The sequence below is a fragment of the Herpailurus yagouaroundi genome, unplaced genomic scaffold, assembly GCF_014898765.1.
Source record: "Herpailurus yagouaroundi ecotype Mexico unplaced genomic scaffold, PumYag 186, whole genome shotgun sequence".
NCBI lineage: Eukaryota > Metazoa > Chordata > Mammalia > Carnivora > Felidae > Herpailurus > Herpailurus yagouaroundi.
The window spans coordinates 48061366-48081275 of record NW_024412417.1 but is presented as its reverse complement, the minus strand read 5'-3'; the positions used below and the strand labels follow the sequence as shown (position 1 = coordinate 48081275).

At 63.9% G+C, this 19910-nt stretch overlaps 1 protein-coding gene across 1 annotated transcript in view; it reads left to right on the top strand.

Annotated features, from left to right (window-relative positions):
• ZC3H3 (zinc finger CCCH-type containing 3) overlaps positions 1 to 19910 on the top strand; it is a 91633-nt gene that overhangs the window by 53707 nt on the left and 18016 nt on the right. The window contains 5 exon segments of the mRNA XM_040494635.1: positions 11118 to 11305; positions 16278 to 16320; positions 16406 to 16567; positions 16645 to 16714; positions 18783 to 18914. Coding sequence (XP_040350569.1) covers positions 11118 to 11305; positions 16278 to 16320; positions 16406 to 16567; positions 16645 to 16714; positions 18783 to 18914 — 595 coding nt within the window.

The following is a 19910-nucleotide window of genomic DNA, read 5'->3' as shown; positions in this document are numbered from 1 at the left end:
GACTCGGGCTGGTGCCAGACTCAGCTCCCACCTGACTCACGACCCCCGCTGCCTCCACGTCCTCCCTGCGACACGTGGCCTTTGCCCTCTGGTCTGCAGACCGGAAGGCTACTTGGAGGAGTGGACATTTGTCTTGCTGGCTAGGTGGACACACCTGGATCACCAGCTGGGCACCCTTCAGGCCTGGCAGCCGCAATTCCTGCTGTCCTTGTTCTTCTGCCCGCCAGGCTTAGGCTGGTTGGGGGGGGGGGGCCTGCGGCGCCCCCACGGGCCTTCTCCCACCCTTCTCTGACGGAGCGCCCACCCGCTGCCAGAGGCTTTTTGACTGTACTGGAGGAGAAAGCTGTCCGATGTTAATTTCAGTTTTATTTGTATTCTTTGTCAAGTTCAACATTTCAGATGTTTACCGTTCATTTGCCTCTGGCCTGTTTCTAACAGGTTTGCAAGACTCTTTGAGTGCTCAGGCTGTCACCCCTGTTCTATAGACGGTCCGTCGTTTCTCGCTTTGAATTCTGCCTTCCAGTTTTGTTCATGAGGATTTTTAACAGATCTTTTTGCTTTTCCGTGTACTTAAACCTGCCAGTCTCTTAAGACTTAGCCTGTTGATTTGTGTAGAACAGGCTTCCCCACCTAAGATTATACAAGTTCAGTTATATTTTCTTCTAGTGCTAGGGTTTCAGATTTTACACTTAAAGCTTTAACCTACCTGCAATTTATTCGGGAATATGCTGTAAGATTAAGGTTCAAATTTAATTGTGTTTAATGGCTATCTGGTGGTCTCAGGACCATTAAATATCAGACTTTTCTGTTATTTAAAAATGACGCCTTTATTGTGTGGAAATGCTTGTTCCTAAACTTGGCTTTCTGCACAGATCTCTCTCTTTAATTTTCCCTTGCAAAACGTTCGTGGTTTGTTTGTTCGGTGGTCAGTTCTGTGGACTTCTGTCCTGTGTACCCACCACTCAGGTCAGGTCTCCCACCCCGCCCCCCGCCCCCTCGGCCATTGTCAGGCCACGCTAGCCCTGCCTCCGAGTTCTCGAGCCCCGGGGGAACAGAGTCACACAGTACGTGCTGCTTGGTGTCCGGCCGCATTTGCTCATGTTCGTTATGGCCTGAGTGACCCCACGTGTGGCTGTGTGTGGAGCTGGGGCCTTACAGAGGTCATTGAGGTTAAATGAAGTCAATGGGGCGGGACTCTCATTTGACAGGATTGCGTCCTTCTCAGGAGAGGAAGAGCCACCGGGGCTCTCCCTGTAGACTTACAGAGGACTTGGGGACAAGGTGGCCTGTCAGCAGCCAACCATGCTGGCTCCTTGATCTTGGACCGTAAGAAAAGAACTGAGAGAAATCGATTTCTGTTGTGTACGTCGCCCCGTCTGTGGCTTGAGACCCTGTCGTTCCCGGGCCCAGACGTGTCCCCGTGGGTAGCAGTAGCCTGTTCTCCGTCCAGGCGTGTGGACGCACCACGGTGCGGTCACTGTGCTTTCAGTGGGTCGTTCTAGCCTTGCTGGGCGTGTCGCCGAATAGCTCGGAACCCTCGTTTCCTTGGACTTGCTGCCTCAGAGGGTGGGGGTGCTGTGCGGTCGTAGTAAGGCCGCTGCCCCGCAGGGGCTGTCCTGGTCGGCACAGGAGCCCCCCCCAGCCTCACCAGCACCTCCTGGGCCCTGTCCTCCCCTTTGTGGCCACGCTGGTGGACCGTGCCGGTCTCTCACGGAAGTCTTAATTCGTGTGTCCCGGTGACTTACAACGTCGAGCATCTGTCCCATCTTAATGTCCGCTGTTGTGCCCCTTTGTGAAGTGTCCCTTGGAGCCCTTTGTGCCCCTTTTTATTGATCTGCTGGAGTTCTTTACATATTCTGGATCGTTTCTCAGATCTTCTCATGGTCTGGGGCTTGTGTTTTAACCATGTCTGATCTATCAGTCTTTTTCTTTTATGAGCAGTGGTCTTGTGTCCTGTGTAAGAAATATTTGCCTACCCCAACGCCATGTTTTCTTCTAGAAGTGTGACTAGTTTACCTGTGATTCTTCTTGAAGTAACTTCTACTTGTGATCTAAGGTAGGGGTCACAGTTTCTTTGTGTCCCCACAGAGACATATTTATTGAAATGAGCCCTCGGCTGTGCCAGAGTCCAGGGGACCGGAGACCGTGCCGTCTCTGGACTCCGCGTCCTTACGACTAACCTTCCTTGCCTTCATCACTCCTAAATGTTTGTTCCCCCAGATGAACTTGAGAAACCTAAGCTCAGTTTCTCAGCCTTCCCCAGCCAGTCAGCCTCCAAAGCAGCAGAGTTGCATTTAATTTGTTTTTAGGTTTATTTATTTATTGGGGCGCCTGGGTGGCTCAGTTGCTCAAGCGTCCGACTTCGGCTCAGGTCATGATCTCACGGTTCGTGAGTTCCAGCCCCACATCGGGCTCTTCTCTCACAGTGTGGACCCTGCTTGAGATTTCTTTCTCTCTCCCCCTTTCTCTCTTCCTCCCCACCCAAAATAAGTAAATAAACTTCTTGTTTTTGAAATTTTTTTGCTTATTTATTTTTGCGAGAGACAGAGTGAGCACACACGTGGGAGAGGCAAGAGAGAGAGGGATAGAGGGGATCCGAAAAGGGCTGCCCACTGCCGGCAGGGTGCCCTGCATTTCATTCTCCTAGCCCACCCACCACGCAGAAACCCCGCCCACCGGCGGGGACACCCCCCCCCGGCTGCTGGGCTGCTTGCTCATCCCACCTGTTCGAAGTGTTGCGGGCGTGATGTTCTAGGGCTTCTGCACCGCCGCTGGGCACACCTGCTGGGGTTGCCCTCATGTTTAAGTGTGTTGCTTTCTTTCGTATGCTCCAGCCTGCTCTTGTGGGGGTCTTGGAAGTCTGTGCCTCTCCCGCAGTCCCCCCGAAGGCAACTCCCTGTTCGCCTTCTGGCTCTCGAGCGTTGGCTGTTGAGCTTGTGCGCCTTTTCCTGGTGTTTGTGTGGTGTCTGCGTGGCCCGCTGAAGACACCGGCCCCTTTCCAGGGGAGCCAGGCTGCACTTGCTCCGTGATCCCCTCTGGTTGGGGGGGGGGGGGGGGGAGGCACCTGGCTCTTCCACCCCCTCAGTCCATGAGTCCCCTCAGGTGGACACGAGGGCTCCATGACGGTCAGGGCTCCTGGCATTCTGTGTGGGTCTCGCTATGTTTTCACTTTGTCACGTGCCTCTGGCGTGGGCTGCCCCCTGGCATCCCTCAGCCCAGCTGTGTCCAGATGCTAGGGCCCCTTCATGACACATGCAAGTGTGAATGCCCTAGGGGGCGCCACCCACGAGGGGCAGGGGTGGCTCATGTGTGAGACCAGGGGTGAGGAGGGAGTGCTGTTCCAGGTGGAAGGTGCTGGAGGCGAGGGACACAAGCTTGGGGGTGGAGCTTGCAGGGGGGATGTGGAGCACGGGTAGGGGTTCAGCCTGGATGTGACTGTCCCTGTGGGTGTCCTCAGTCCTGCACTGCGGTCGGGAGGGTGGTGGACAAGACGGGCCAGGTGGCTCAGGCCGGGTTCCCTTAGGAGCTGTCAGCCAAGGAGCCAGTGAGCCAGGTGGGGTCTCGACCTCCTGAAGTCTTCGCAGAGAGTCCTGGGCAGGAGGTACGGTGGGTGTTCTGCTGCCCAAGTCGCCCTCCGTTGGCTTGCCCCTAGCGTGGAGTGTCTGCCCGATGCAGTTCTGGGGGCTGGGGGAATGGTCAGCCTGAACTGCACATGCCCAGCGAGCAGGGCGGGGGGCAGGGGGGCAAGAGAGAGATGGTGAAGGGGCAGGTGGAGAGAGAGGTGCGGGGGGTAGACAAGGGAACAGAGAAAGGGCCGGCCCTGCCCCTCACCGCTGTCACGGGCCAAGGCGGGCCTGGGCTGACGACCTCACGGGTCCAGGGCCCTGCCCCCGCCCCCAACCTGGGCGCCCGCCCTCTGCCCCTGGAGCTGGACTCTGCTCCAGAATAGGGCCACTGAGGCCCAATGCCTGGTTTTTGTAGCTAACGTACAAAACGCCAATAGCTTCAGCTGAAATGGATTTTTAAAAGTGTCATTTTATGGAGAATTTTACTTTCCATCTTGTTGTTTATTAGGCTCTTAAAGGGAAAGCTTGTAATGCATCCATTGATCGAAATACCAATTGAATAGATGTGAGCGCATAAAACAGTCCCGGCCCCTTGTAATGGAGCCGTGGCATTTGTAACAGAGGCAGCACAATTAGCACTGCCCACCTGCACGCCACTGGCCAGGGGCGCCCTGAGTCACTGCCGTCCGTTACTGGGGAGACACAGACAGGGGGTTCCTCAGAGCAGCAGCACCTCAGTGATGAAGCCCTCAGGTCAGCCCCCTGCCCGTACCCCCACCCCCCACCCACCCTCCGATTCCACCCAGGCCTCAGCCTCCACCCCGGACTGCCCCTCCCCACTGGACAAGGCTGCCGCTCCCCCGCCCCCGGTCACCTAGCGCCGGCCGCGCCCCCCCCCCCCCCCCAGCTCCCACCCAGGCCCCTGGCCCCTTGTCTGCTGCGGGATGTGTCCCGGAAGGCCAAGCCGTCGGCCTGCCTCCGACCCACGGTGGCCCGAGGACGTGTAAGGAGGTCAGCGTGCAGAGCCCCCGGCTAGGCACGGAGCCCCAGCCCTGACTCACCGGGATTGGGGGTTCCTGGAGCTGGCCTTGGGCCACATTGCCCTGGGGGGGGGCCCGTTGTGTGGCTGGAGGAGGATCTTAGGAGACCAAGGTTGCCACGGTGGTCATGAGGCCTGTGCCATCTGCCAGGTCCCTGGCACTGAGCCCTGTTTCTGAGACTCCTGCCTCTGGCCTGCACTTCGGCCCAGCCTCTCACCTCCCACCCTGCCGGTCCTGCCTGGGCCCCTCACCTGAGACACTGTCCCCCTCCCCCTCAGAAGTCTCCCCATAGACCGCCCAGCATTGGTGGCCTCCCCCCGCCCACTGCCCTGGCTCCGGGCCGGGCACACATGTGAGCGGGGCGCCGGGTGCTGCTCTGGGGGCAGAGTGGGCCACGGCCGGGCGGGGGGCAGGCCCCTTGCAGGCCCGTGTGGGCGCCCTCAAGCCCCCCGAGCCGAGCTGAGGTGGCGCCCGTCAGCGTTTCCGTGGAAAGCCCACTTAAGCACTTTGCAGCCTGTCACGGTGGCGGCTGAGCCTGACCTACTTGGGATTCGCTGTGCAGAGCCGCCTCCCCCGGGCACTGCTTCTGCTGACGGCGCACTCCCTGCTCGCCTCGAAGCTTCGCAGAACCGTGCTCCATTTCCTGAAAAATGCTTCCCCGGTTGTTTTCTCTGCTCCCCAGCCCGCCTGCCCGCCTCCTGCTTGGTCACCACTGGCTTGGAAGGCCTGACCTAGAGAGGCCGCCGGGTCCTCGGCCACGCACTGACCCTGCCCCAGCCAGCGGGGGTTGGAGGTTGAGTTCCGGCCAGGAGCCTGGCGGAGCCCCTCTGCTGGCACCCGCGCCCACGCTCCTGTGTGTGGTCACCTCGGCCCTCTGCCTCCCCCAGCTCTGCCCAGCCGGCCCCGGACAGTGGCCACAGCCTCCTGCACTGCACCCACCCGCCGTGCTCACCCCCGATGGTCTTTCCAAAGGTCCGCGCTCCCTTGTGCTCCCGCCCCCGCCCCCGCCCCCAGCAGCACCGCCTGTGCGTTCAGGCCCCTTTGTTCTCGGGGAGCCCCTGCTGCCCGTTCTCCCTGCCCGACTCTTACCTGAACCGACCCCAAGAGGGCCACGGTGCGGGGGACCCCAGGCGGCACCCAGCCCCTCCCTCCTGGTGTACCTGTGCCCAGGTCAGGGGCACCGTGGTGAGCAGGGCCCGGTGTGCCAAGCTGTGATAGAGCACTGTATGGGGCTGGCGGCCCGTGACAGCAGGCCGTGGGGGATCGGACAGGCTCCCTGAGGTCCTGACCTCTGGGCTTGGTCTCAGGGATGGCCCGGAGAACAGGCCTAGAGGCCCATGCAAGGAGGGGCCACAGTGCCTTCCAAGAAGCAGAAGTGTCCGGTGTGTCTGGAGTCCTGGCTGGGGGGGGGGGGGGGGGGGTCTGCGAGCCCAGCTGGCAGGGTCTCCTGACGGAGCTCCCCATGAGGAGAGCGGGGGCTGCTGCAGTGGGTCAGGGGAGTGGGGGCAGGACTTGGTCAAACGTGCTGTTTTCAAACCAACTGGCGGGACAGGGGGGTGCAGGGACCCCAACAGGGAGCTCTGAGTCCGGGTGGGGACCCGGCGGGTCCCTCGGTGACTGCGGTCACTGGCTGGGTGAGGGTCCCCAGGGAGGGGAGGGGTCTGTGTGGAAGGTGGGGGGCAGTCTGTGGGGCCATCCCGACTGCAGGAGCCCTCGCTGAGGGAGGCGGGAAGAACCCACCGGCAAAAATGCCTCCGCGGGCCTGACAGCGTTCACTGCGGGCAGGTGGCCACCGGTTCCCGCCAGGGACTTTCCATCCAGGTGCGCGGCCTCCGGTCCTGCACGTGGATCTGTGCCCAGCCTTTGTGTGGCCCGTTGGCCTGGCCCTGTCCCCCAGTCTGGTGGGCCCACGTGGGCTGTGACGTGTGGTTTCCTTGGGGAAACCTGAGGACTGCCGGGAGCCTGAGTGGGGGCTGGGGTCCCCTCAGCTGCAAGGTGGCTGTGCGGGGCAGCCTGAGATGGTATTTGTTGAAAGGTGCCTTTGGGCCTGGTGGGGAGGCTCCTAGTTTGGGATGTGCGCTGTCCCGGGTTTCTTGGAGGTTGGGACCACCCCGCCCCTGCCCCTCATGCACTTGCACCTGAGCCTGCCCCTGGCCTCCCTGGCCTCACCGGCTGTGTCCTCAGCCCCGGGTCTGGGGGCAGGGGAGCCGGGTGCGCCAGGGCCTCAGGAGGGCGGGCAGGGTCCTTGTGCTCACGTGTTTGGGAGCCTGTGTGCCTGTCCGCCCCTCACGTGCACGCGCTAGCTGGAAGACACCATGAGTGGGCCCGTCTCCGCAGACCCAGCGGGCAGGGGCGCCCGCATACGGTGTTGGGGGCTGCGTGGACCCGTTGTAGGCAGTGTCCACAGGAGATGCCCAGAGGGTGGGGAGTGTGGCGTCCAGGGTCAGGAGATGGGCGAGCACCGTCCTCCCTGGCTTCTCGGGAGAGCGGCCCTCTGTCTAGGCCAGACCCTGCCGTCCCTCCTCTCGGGCGCCCCCGGGGGGTGGCCTCCGTGGCCTCAGGCTGGAACTTGCCAGCTGCTCCCCAGGCAGCAGACACGTGGACAGCTTTTCTTTTTAAACCTACTTCTGTGGTGTGTGTGTCTGTCTCCCCATTACCACTGCTTTTCATTTAAAATGTTATCTCCCCCCACCCGTTCCTCGTGCCCCCCCCCGGGGGGGGGGGGGGGGGCGACGGGGCCCAGCCCTCACCCTGGTGTAGTCAAGGTTATGGTGATAAATCCTGGGGCATTGTCACTTCTATTCGGAGTAAATTGGCTGGCCGCTTTCGGGCTGAAGGAAAGATAATTTGCTGTAGTATTTCAAATGGATTAGAAATGGATTTGAAGGGAAAGTTCATGCCTCCCATTACAAAGGCGAGAAAGAGGACTATCTTAAGGCACGGTTCCCTCCCTGGCCTTCATTATCCACGCTTAATACCTTTCCTATTTTCCAGCGTTAATGAAATTTCCTGGCGGCGTGGGCCTGCCGGACGGATGGGAGAAGCCTTTAGATCTGAGGCTCCTGTTGTAGAAAAGGAATTACAGGGCCCGTGCCGCGAGGGCAGGCGCGTTCTCCGGGTCCTTGGCCCGGCTATTATCTCATTAATTTTATCCCCTCTTCTCAATACAGTTGGTTTCCAAAGGCTGTCCTCTCCATTAGGGTAACAATTTACTGGAGTGCCGTGACACCCAGGCACTGAACAGCTACAAGGCAGCCCCTGCCCGCCCGGCGCCTGCCTGGCCACAGGTCCCAAGTCAGCGAGTGGAACCAGCCGGGGTGAGGGAGGGGGTCCTGTGCAGCTGCAGGCTGGGCTGTGTGCGGGCAGGTGGGCCTTCCCCAGCCCAGGCCAGCCCTCCCCGAGTTCTGTGGCTGCGTCCACCTCCTCCAAACAGTCCTGTGGCACCATGGGGCTCCTGCGTGGGCCCCTGGAGACGGTGGGCCCCGGGGCTGTTTGTGGGGGCAGCCCCGCACCCTGGGCCGTGCGCCCACCTGTGCGTAGACCATCCACTCTGAGCCAGGGCGTGAGAACCGAGCTGCTAGGCCTGCAGCCCTGCCAGGTGGCCCGTGGTCGTCCCATAACTGCCATTCAGACCCAGGGGCGTAGTTTTTTGGGGGGAGAGGAGACCGATCTCCCAATCTTGGTCCTCCATAAGAATAAGTGTGGGAATAATCAGCGATGTGTGAGGTATGCCTTGTAGCCAAGAAAAACCACGGAGGGCACTTCTCCCAAGCAGGGCGTTGGGTGTGTCCAGTGCCTAGCTGGGGAGCCAGGAGCGTGTCCCTGGGTCCCACTCTCAGGGGGAGCCGTTAACTCCCAGACTGAGGCTCTTCTGTGTACAGAGCTGTGGGATGGGCCTGGATGGGACCACCCTCGGGGCTGGAACGCAGTCTATCCCGAAGCTTCTAGCTCCTTCTAAACTGAGAGCCTGCCAAGCCTCCCCCTCCACAGGTCCCTGCCTGGGCCTGGTCCCTGTCTGCGGCTTCACCTGTGTGACTGCCCCAAGGAGTGCTGAGTTGTCCCTGTCTGGCCTCGGCCAGGGGCACGTGCCTGGGGGTGAGCTCCCTCACCCCTCGAAGGGCTGGGTTTCTGGGGCATCCGGGGAGGGGGGTGGATCCTGAGGTGCCGGGCCCAGGGAAGGGGGTGGGGCACGTGTCTGCCTGCCCACCTGTCCCTCGTGATTTGTGGCGTCCTGTGGTGTGGATGGGGTGCAGGTATGGTGGCGGCCCAGGAGAGGAGGGTCTGTGCCCCGAGGCAAGAGGCAGCTGAGAGTGGTGCCCTTATTCTGGTAAGTGACAGCTGTGCCATCTCGCTGCGCGGCCTGCTGGGCCGTCTGGGGTCTGGCCCTGAGGGCTGAGTGTGCTGTGTGCGCGGGCTGGGCTTACTGCCGGCGCACTCGAGCCCCAGGGCTGCAGAGCGGAGGCTTCCCAGCTGCCCCTCTCAGTGGTGACACCGCTGAGGGTTCTGGACGTCGTGGGGCTGGGGGCCAGGGCTGTTGGCGGCCCGTTGGCCTGTGGCTGAGCCAGCTGTGGTGGCCACTCGCCCTGAGCTCAGCTCTCTGTCGTGGGGTTAGGACTCAGGCCAAGCTGTGCCCTGTGCACAATGACCCCGGCGCCCTCGGAGGGTCCGGAGCCACCTCTGAGCTCACGGCGCTCTGCGGCAGGTGCGGGCACACGGGATGGACCTGCCCGGCCCCACCCTCCTCATACCTCGGCCTGACCTCTGAGCCAGCCAAGGGGACAGGCAGGTACTCACCGGACACATCAATACCCCGAGACCAGGGTGGGTAGAGCTGGGGCCCCAGGGTCTGCGGAAAGCCTGGAGGTCTGTCTTCTCCCCCAGAGGACACCCCCCCACCCTGCCCTCTTTCTGCCAAGAGGTACCCTGTGCAGGGACAGCTGGGGCCTTTAGGGCACGCATGGCACGAGCCAGGCCGGCCGCGGTCCCTTGGCGGGACTTTTTCCCAAGATTGGTGTCTGTGAACTTGAGTTTTAATTAAGGGAAACTGGGTTAAGTGCCGTCGGGCTGCGGTGTCCTCGGCCCTCGCTGCCTGGCCTGTCCTCACACTGAAGCTGTGGGTCTCCTGAGCTCAGCTCGCTTGCGCACAGGATCCGTCTAACGTGTCCTCAGAGGCTTTGGCTGGCGAGAATCACCCCCGAGTTGCAAAGAGACCAAGGCCCAGGGGGCCATGTGGTGAGGGTGGCGTCAACCCCCCCAGCCGCGATGCCACCACCCTCCACCAGCCTGGGTGCCGCCGGGAGGCCCCGCCCCGCCCCGTCCCGTCCCGCCCAGAAAGGGAGCTGCAGGGCCGTGGGGTGCGAGGCGGCGTGAGGACGTTGGAGAACCCGAAGGGAAGGCGCCATGGCGCTGCTCTGGGCCTACTCACCAGGTCCCTGCTGCCGGTGGTGGTGGTGCCCGCGGCCAGGCCCACCCTCCTCACGCCCTGCCCTCCTGCTGCTGGCAGGCACCGGCACTCACAGCCCCAGATTTGCCAGTGGGGCGCAGTGTGGACGCTTGGTGGTAATAACATTATGAGCAGAGTCTGAGCTAATATGGAATTAAGGTCAATTTGCATAAACAAATTGCTGCTGAAATGTGTCCTGAGGGGGAAAGGCCCCACACCCTTCTGGAGTCATGAAGCTGGCTAGTCTCCATGCCGGGCGCCCTGGGTGGGAGGCCCTTGTCCCCTCATTTGGGTGGCAGCCTGCCCGTGTGACCCCTGGGGGGGCGGGGAGCGGGTGGGCTAGAACAGCCTGGGGGCCTGCGGCTGCCGCCCACCGCAGCTGTGGTGTCTGCAGGGGAATGTCTCTCTAAGTGGGGGCATCCAGGGCCTCCTCCCGATCCACTCCGCCCTTGGCTTCCCCGGGGGGGGGTGCCGGTTTCTGGCAGGACGGGGCCCAGGACCCTGTGGGAGGAGAGTTTGGAGGGAAGGAGTGGGCAGGTGTCCACCAGGGCCATCCAGGCCCTGGTCTGCCTTCCCTGCCCGGGTCATCCACTCAGCGAGTCCCGCAGGCTGTCCCACACCCCTTCCATCATCTCCCCCGTCTTTCTCCCACATGGCTTGCCTGCGTGGGGTTCTGTGAGGATCTCGATGCTGGGCTCTCGTGTGGTGGATAGAGGGGCGGGGCAGGACTGGCCGTGGGGCCTGCTGACCCCAAAGCACCTGCTGTCCCAAAGGCCAGGCTGACGTGGGCTGGAGCAGCGTCTGGGGGGAAGATGTTCCCAGGCAGTGGTGACGGCCACCAGTCTTGGTGTGGACCTCAGGAGCCTTTCCCCCACAGTGGACCTCCCTCAAGAGACGCTGTCAGAAGGCCAGGGCCTGGACAGTCACGTGCAGCGCTATACATGATGGAGGGGGAGACTTGTCCCCTACCTGCGCCCCTTCAGCCTGGCTGAGTGGGGTTGGGGACAGTGGGTGACGGACTGCGGGCGGCTGGGGCCGGACCGACTGGGCATTTCTCTGTCTCTGCAGGTCTCTGGTGCTGAATCGCCTGCGCCCCACCACCGGGGGTGGGAAAGCACAGGCCAGCCCCCCTCGGTGGAGGAACAAAGGCTACCGCTGCATCGGAGGGGTCCTTTACAAGGTGTCGGCCAACAAGCTCTCCAAGACCTCCGGCCGGCCTGGCGGCGATGGCGCCACCAGGCCCCTCCCGCGCACAGGTGAGGCTCCTCGGAGGTGGGGGCCAGGAAGCCTTTGGGCCTGGCTCCTGACTCCCCACCACGCGTCGTCCATCGTGGGCGGCTGCTGCGGCTCGCCCATGACCCCATGTTCCCAGGGAGCCGATCCCCGTGAGCGCTTCCCAAATGGGCCACGGCCCAGGCCGGGAGCTCATTTTCCCCTTCAGTGCTTGCCGGGCCCCCATAGCCGTCCCTGTCGGAGCCAACGGGGCAGCCGGAGCAGCCCGGGCACGGATGGGGAGGCCTCTCGGCCCCCACGTCCCCTGGGGAAGCCCCCACGTGCACTGCCTCTCGCTCGGCCGAGCGGGCCCTGATTTTCCACGTTTTGCTCCTGGACAAAGGAGATGAGCCAGGTATGGTGAACACGGTCCTGGCGGGCGAACACCTGGGGCCACGGCGCCCCGTAATCTCATTGGCAATGCCTCCCGCTGTGTCTGGAGGCAGCCGCTGCCGCCACCACCACGCATGCCCCCGCGGCCTGGGGAAACAGGCCGAGGAGAAGGAAATGCTTTGGATTCGCTTATTATACAAATTAACTAGAAAATATTTGGGTTTCAGTCCAATTTTACCCCCATCCTTTTCTGTCAAGAAAAAAAGGGTGAGGTTGCAGGCAGTGTGGGGCCTGCAGAGACCCAGCTGCTCCCGGCCCCCACCCCCCAAAGAGGCCTGGACCAGGGGTGAGGCAGGCGTTGGGACCATCTGTAGCTTGGGGGCCCTTCCTGGAAGCCCTGTCCAGCTGTGTCCCCAGGGCCTCTGTACGTGGGACTAGGGGCTGGGCGGCGAGTGCACTGGGCTGCGCAGGAGAGGCACTGGGGGGCCCGAAGGCCACGGTTCTGCTCTGTCTCTCTGCCTCAGTTTCCCCATCCCTTTCTCAAGGGATTGGGCTGTGTGATCTGAGGGCCTTTCCACCTTGGCCTCAGCTAGCTGCCCAGTGGAGGAGCAGGTTCAGAGCCTTGGCTGGGCCTCCTTTGGGGACTCAGGCCCCAGGGCGTGCCACTGTGGGTGAGCAGACAGCCCCCTCCCCCTCAGCCAGCCCATGGCATGGCTCATGGTCTGTGAGGCCCCACACGTGGCCGCCGGTCCTTCTCTGGGCTGTCCCTCCCGGGCTGCTGTGGGGGGTGGACGGAGCCACAGAGGGCTGCTGGGCAGCCTTTCTGCGGAGTGATATTCTGGTCGGGCCCGAGCGATAAGGCCCGTTCTGCTGACATTTCCTCAGCACCCTCACCTCCCGTCGGCCCCGGTGATGCCGGGGGCTGCTTATTCACACCGGGTGTGAGGGACTCCTCCCTGGCCCGGCCAGACATCATCATTGGCCGTCCTGGCATTCACACTGTCTACAGCAGGGACCCGAAGTGGGTTGTGGTTTGGGGCTGCGTGTGGGCCGCTCCACGTGGGCCCTGACCTCAGGCGGGCTGGTGGGCCCCTTTGGGGTGGGGCCGCACCCACCACCCGGCCCCTCGAGTCCATGGTGGGAGGAGGGGCACCTGGAGGCAGAGAGGAAGAGGCGGGTCTGTGCCGCGTGGCTGCCGCTTGAGGGAGGGAACAAGAGAGGCGAGCCAGAGCTCCCGGGAGACCCCGGGCCGCCCGCTGCCTTGGGGTGGGAGAGCAGAGAGCAGAAGGGGCTGTGGGGCTCCCCCTCCCTTCCCGGCATAGGCCGCACCACACCTGAGCAGACGGCTGTCCTGTGTCATCTCACTGCGGAAGGCGCCTCGCTGAGCCCATGCCCCTGCAGGTGCACAGCCACACAGCATTCCGGTCTCCTCGGGACACAGAGCGGGACAGAGCTACGGCCTCACCGCGCCGGGTGTCCCGGCCGCCTGGCCTCGGGCCATAAAGAGAGGACGCAGGCCTCAGGGTACAGGCAGGGTCCCGGGAGCCCCCACCCTAACTTCAGGGCAGGCGGGGGCCGGAGGCAGGACTTGGAACGCAGACCACTGGGTGGCATGTCCCGGGTGTGAGGCAGAGCTGGAGCCAGAACCCACCGAGGACCCCCCCCCCGGCCCCCGCCCCCGCCCCCGCCGCCTCCAGCTCCAGCCACCCGGACCCCCAACCGCTTGCTGTGGAGAAGGTAGGCCGCCCCCAGCTGCAGGAGCTCCCACTGGCCAGTGGCCTGCTTAGACGAATAATAATCAAAGAAAGAAATCTCTCCTTTTCTGTCAGCAGAACTCTGACCCCGGCAGGGAGGTAGCCCGCCCCCATCCTGACTCTGGCTCCCAGCTGCTGGGCCTCTCTGGGACAGTGTTGGCCCCTGGTTGGGGTCCCCCGAGCCACGGGGAAGGTGGAGGGCACCCTCCTCCCCCCGAGCCCAGTGGCCACGGACTTCCCTCCCGCTTCTCAGGCCTGCCCACCCGCAGGGCCCAGCCCCGGGGGCCTCTCCTTGTGTGGTTTGGCCCCCGACCTGGGTGCACCCGGGTGTGGGCTGCGGCTCATGCTCCATCAGGCCTGGCATACGTCGCGGACCCAAGAGCCCGCTGGTCCCTGCCGTGGAGCAGAGGCCCCAAGTGTGTCTGCCAGAGCCACCTCCCCCGGCCTAGGTTGCGGGGCCGGCCCCCAGCTCCCCGAGGGAGGCAGACTGGGGTAGGCTCCCTGCTGCTCGTCGGCCACCACACACCCCTGGGCAGGTTATCCAGTCATTTGTGACCTGCTGACCCCACCCTGTGCTGAGAGGGCACAAGAGAGGGCTGGGAGCCACGCACCCAAGGCCCCACCCCGCTGCCTGCCTCCCTTCTGGATGCCTCTTCCTGGGGCCCCCTCCTCCGAGGGCCACGATTTCCTGGGAATGGCCGGGCCAGCCGGGGCGCCGCGGGGCTGCAGAAGCTGGCTGTGCTGCCCAGCCGCTCCCTCTGACCCCAGAGCCCCTGCCTGGGCTCGCTGGCCTGTGAAGGGTGAGGCGCTGCCCGGTGGGGGCTGGCAGGGGTGGGGCCGCGATGCCAAGCTCGCCGGGTCTATTTTGGGAAGATCCCCGGGCAGCGCAGCTCTCGGAAGGCTGGGCACCGCCTGCTCCGCGGTTGCCGACGGTTTTCAGCCGAACGCTGCAGCGCCCGCAGCACCTCGCGGCCTCTTTTCCAGCAGCTGCTTTATGTGCATGTTTTAGCACCGCTCGGGGTTTGAACAGTGCCTCCCGCTGCGAGCCCCACACTGGTATCTTTTTAAGAGCAAACCACGGAAAGGGGAGTAAACCTGTCCCTTCCCCGCCCTGCCCCCTCAGACACCAGGCCTGACAGGCAGACACATGTTGACCGTGGGCCCTGGCAGGAGCAGATGGCGCCACAGAGGCACCGGCAGCCTGGGTGGCAGCCCGGGAAGCCGCGCTCCCAGCAGCGATCAGATTGCACTCCGTCATCCCCGGGGCGGGCAGGTGTGCGAGCACCCCGTGCCACCTGGACTGGCCTCCAGCCGGTACCCCAGGACCTGCATCCCCAGCTGGGGAGCCGGGACTCCGCTGTGGCCCCGGGCCGCCCAGCTCCTCTCCGCCCTGCTCCCCACTGCCCGCTCTGGAACCGGCCCCGTTCCCGTCTCGGCCAGCCCCTGGGCCTGGGCCCCTGGGCCAAGCAGTTCCTTCTCAGTGGGGGTCTCACCACGCAGCCCTGGAGCCACCCCGCTTCAGCTTGAGGGGACTGAGGCTCAGAGAGGGGCAGACACTGGTCAGGGGACGGTGGCCCTGAGAGGGCACATGGAGTGTTTGTGTGGAGTGTCCACTGAGAGGTTAGGGCTTGGCAGCAGGCTAGATGTGGAAGGGGGTGCCTGAAGGTCCAGCCCGGGGGCCACATGCAGTGTCAGAATGCTTGCGTGACCGGGTCTGGAACTCTGGACGGGACTGAGCCGAGCGGGTCCTGGCACAGATCGTCCTGGGGAGGCCGAGGGAGGGGCCTCTGGGTGGCTGGAGGGCCACCTGCCCAGGCCTCCCATGCAGCTCCGATGGGGGCGGCTCAGAGCCAGGCAGCTTGGGGACATCCCTTTTTAAGCCTGGATGCTTTGTCATTGCCTCAGGTCCCTAGAATTTCTGAGTGATGTCACTTCTGCCTCTTGCCACCGGATCCATTTCAGCAGCTGCCTGTGCGAAATGGAATCTGGTCTAGGAAGGTTCACATGTGTGTTTGAGGAACATCTGAGCGGTCTTGGGCCCTGCCCGGCCCACCCTGGTCCTGGGGGGCAGTGACCTCATCCACAAAAGGGAAGCAGGGGGCTGTACGTCAGTCTGCACTCCTGCCCCCTGCCTGCACAGGACAGACAGTGCCCACCTGCCCCTTGTCCCCTGGCTTTGAGCATCCTGTCACCTGCTCCCTTCTCGTCACCACCGTTCACTTCATGAACAGCTCCCCTTTGGGCCACAGTCAGTGACCTCAGAGAGGACTTGACGGGTCTTTGCACTTAGGGTTTGGAGGGGTGGGCATGCGCCGTGGCCCACGAAGGTCTCCGGGCCGGATGTGCTTGTCCGGGGCCTGTGTGGGCCCAGGTCGGCACGTAGGTCCCTGTAGAGCCTGGGAGTGAGGACGTCAGGCTTTGTGGCCACGTACTTACTATTATATTTTCATTTAACCCTTTAAATTCATAAGAATCGTTAGTGGCTACTGTGAAGCCAGGTGGAATTTCTGGACCCCACTCAGGTCTCATAGCCCCAGGCCCTGCCCCCGGCAGAGGAAGGTAGTAGGGAGGCCCCCAGCACCTAGGCTTTCCTGGGACCACCTGACTTGAGACGAGGCCGCTGCTCAGTAGCCAGTGTCGCCTGGAGCTGTGCTGCCAGATCTGGTCCCTGTACGGCACCCCCCCCCCCCCCCGCACGGGGTGGGCTTTGGTCCGGCAGCGTCCCAGGAGGGCAGGCAGTCTCCCCTCGGGGGCAGCAGTGCCTGAGCCGAGACCGGGGCCCAGGGGGGAGCTGCGCCCAGCAGGTTGGTGGGGAGCGGGAGAGCCAGCTGCCCGCGGGCCTGACGTGACCCGGCCTCTTGCCCCACAGGCCGGTTGGACCCTGCCAGCAGCTGCAGCCGCTCCCTGGCCAGGTACGTCCCTCAGGGTTGGGCTCGGGGCTCACGGGATGGGGGTGAAGGGGTCCCCCGGGCTCACGCACCTCCGCCCTGTCCACAGCCGGGCCGTGCAACGCAGCCTGGCCATCGTCCGGCAGGCAAGGCAGCGGCGGCGGAAGCAGCAGCAGGAATACTGCATGTACTACAACCGCTTCGGCAGGTGCAACCACGGCGAGCACTGTCCCTACATCCACGACCCCGACAAGGTGGCCGTGTGCACCAGGTGAGCCTCGGGGGCGGGCGCCGCAGGGGTCCCTGCCCACGCCAGCCCCTCTGACCCTGTTCCTCTCATTTGCACAGGTTTCTCCGGGGCACGTGCAAGAAGACAGACGGGACGTGCCCCTTCTCCCACCATGTGTCCAAGGAGAAGGTGAGGCCCCCCCCCCTCCCCCCGCGCCCCCTGCAGGCACTGCCCCACGGTTCTCGGCTCGGGAGCCGGCTGTGTGGCCACCGCTGCCACGTGCCCAGGAGCAGCGGCCTCCAGCCACCCCCCGGGGTGGGCGCCCGGCAGCGGGCTGAGGCAGGGTGTGCCGGAAGGAAGGGCAGAGGAGGACAGGGAGGTGCACCGCTGGGCCCCTCCGTTCCGGGCCCCTCCCCTCGGCCTCCGTGAGCACGGGGAACCCCTCTCAGCACCCCCACCCTGCTCTGGGGCCGCGGCAAGGTTAGGGGAGGCGGGGTCGGGCCGAGGCTGCTGCCGCTACAACAGCTTTTCCCCTTGAGGAACTTGAAGAGAATCAGCATTTTTCTCCCTAATAGAGCTTCGAAACTCTGTTGTGAGCAATTTGGAAATTCACGTCGAGTTTCAGGTTCATTAGCTCCGGCTCCGAAGCTGGCGCACATTCCGAGCTGTCTGATGTGGGCGCCCGCACGAGCGCCCTGAATTAATGTTATTGTTATTTGTGTGGACGTGGTGGGTGCAAACAAGGTTAATTGAAACGAGGATGCAGCTTCCTCTCGGTAACGGCCGTGCTGACAGCTAGGAGGGGCTCCGTTGGCTGTGAGAGTTGGCTTTATTATCCCTTTTTATTAGAGCTAATTTGGGCTCTATATCAAAAGCCACATTAAGGGAATTGTCTGCAGCCGCACCACCAGCAGCCCCAAACGGGCCGGCCCTTCTCCCCCGTGCGCTGCAGTTAAAAGACAATTAAAAATAAACTCTTGCACGTTAAATCACCCTTTGTTTCTTTGCTTTCTCCCTCATTCCCTCACTGCCCTCCCCTCTGCCCCCCCCCACCCCCCGAGGCTCCTGTGTGGGGCCCCTGGCAGGCCGGCGCCAGACCCCGGAGTGCCAGCCGGTGGAGACCCACTGGGGGCCGGGGGCTGCGGTGGGGTGCGTGAGGGGCGGGTCCGACAGGAGAGGAGAGGAGGGGAGGGGAGGGGGTCCCAGAGAGACCCCCCCAGAGGGTCAACAGGCCTGCCGAAGGTGGGGAGACCCCCTAGGGGGTGACCAGACGGCCCAGGAGGTGGTCCGGGGAGGGGCCCCAGAGAAGAGTTGCCTGGCAACTGCAGAGGTCAGGGTGGGCACGATCAGAGACCCCTCCTTGCTGGCCCTCAGGCTTCGGTTTCCCCCTGTGGGGAGAAAGTGGGCCGCCTCTCTGTGTCCCAGGGGCCAGGGGGTGCTGGGCCACACGGGTCTGCCCAGGCTGCCCACTCCATACCCGCCCCGGGTCCCCCTGGGCTCACCTGCTGGTTTCCGGGGCACTGGAGCCAGGCCCCTTGCCAGGCCTCTGCAGCACCAGCCTGTGGTCAGCGCAGCCCAGGCTGCTCCGGGGCACCTGCCTGCCTCCCCAGAGTCCCTCCACAGGCTTCCCTGGGTGGAGTCAGGCCTCCGGCCCACAGATGCTGCCAGGTGCCCAAGCAGTGGGGAAATCTGCTGGACCTTCCGGGCCCTGTCGGCCGCTGCTCTACCTAGAGCCCCCGTGCTCTGTCTCCCCCTGACCCTCCAGCCCCTGCGCTTTTAGACGCCTATCCCACCACGGCCCCACTGCCTGGAAACTGGGGCCGTCTCAGAGCAGGTGACAGGCTCAGGTGACAGCCCGAGCCGTCCTGCAGGCCTGGGGCCAGCCCCGCCTGGATATCCTCGCCTGTGCCCTGCCCCGGCAGCCTTGCCTTCTGGGGAAGCCAGGGGTCTGTCTGCCTTGAGGGCTGGCAGCCCCCACCTGGCCTGGCCTCAGGTGCTGGCCAGCACTGTGTGTCCATTTCTCCCTTGGGGGTGTGGGTCTCCAGCCACAGTCTCCGCACGGCTTGTGCCTGGCCTCGGAGCCCCAGGCGGTCGGTCCTTCAGGGGGGACCTGCTGCCTTACCTGTAAAGGGGAGGCAGGCGCCTGATGGAGGGCTGGACGGGGGGGCTCTGGTAGTACCGGGCAGACGGGGCCCATGCGCCCAGGGGCGCTGCAGGGGCCTGCGGGTCCTCACCACCTGCTCCCTTGCCCCCACAGATGCCCGTGTGCTCGTACTTTCTGAAGGGGATCTGCAGTAACAGCAACTGTCCGTACAGCCACGTCTACGTGTCCCGGAAGGCGGAGGTCTGCACGGACTTTCTCAAAGGCTACTGCCCACTGGGCGCAAAGGTGAGGGGCGCGGGAGGGTGGCCGGCAGCCCCCAGCCCCCAGCGGTGGACCAGCCACTCTCCTCCGAGCCTTCCTTGGAGCGCGTAGAACCCCAGGGTGGCGAGGGTAGAAGGGGCCAGTGTGAAGGGATTGGGGAACTGGGTCGCAAGGGCCACCCGCAGGCTAGCGCCTGCTTTGCCTCCTGTGTTCGGGCCCATCACTGCTGCTGCCCTCACCTGTCGGCGAGGGGCTGCTGTGCTGGGGCTCCCCGGCAGCTGAGCACCCCGGCTCCGTCCCGCTCTCCAGAAGGAGCCCCTCCTCATCTCTGTGGCCCGGGCCTGCCAGGGCAGCAGTGTCCTGGGCTGGGAACCCCAGGACGGGCCTCTCTGGCCCCTGGTGCCCCGAGAGGGAGCCTCCTCGCCAGTGCCGAGACCTGCAGTCTGGACTGTGGGGGCACCGGAGCTGGGACTTCCTGGGGACCGCCGGTGGGCAGGGCAGCAGGACTGGGCCTGGGCAAGGGGAGCGCGCGTCAGTGCGTTTCACACCGCGGGGCCCGTGCCCCCTCCCTCCCCGCGTCCTCTCCCTCCCGCCGCAAGGCCAGGGCCCAGGCCGGGCCGGGCTTGGCAAACCTGGGGACCTGACCCGCAGCTGGTGGGTCACTTTGAAGGACGCCCAGAACCCTGGCGGAGAGGCCCCGCCCCATGGGGCGGGGCCTGGGAGCGGCTCAGACCAGGGCCCGGTGGGCTGGGGTGCAGTGGCAGGACCCCCGCGGAGGCTGTGCGCGATGACTGTAAGATATTCCGGTTTAAATGAAAGTATCAAAGTGATATTTAAGTTCTGCTGCCGTTAGTGGAAGTGCTTACTGTGTCCCTTTCGGCGTGTCGGTGCCGTGGCTGCCACATGATGGATAGCAGCTTGTAATTATATATGGGGGAAAGCGCTGAGCAGGCCAGATCCAGCGGCAGGAGCGGCAGCAGCCTGGGCCGGTGAGGGTTAATTTTATTCTCTAAATAATAT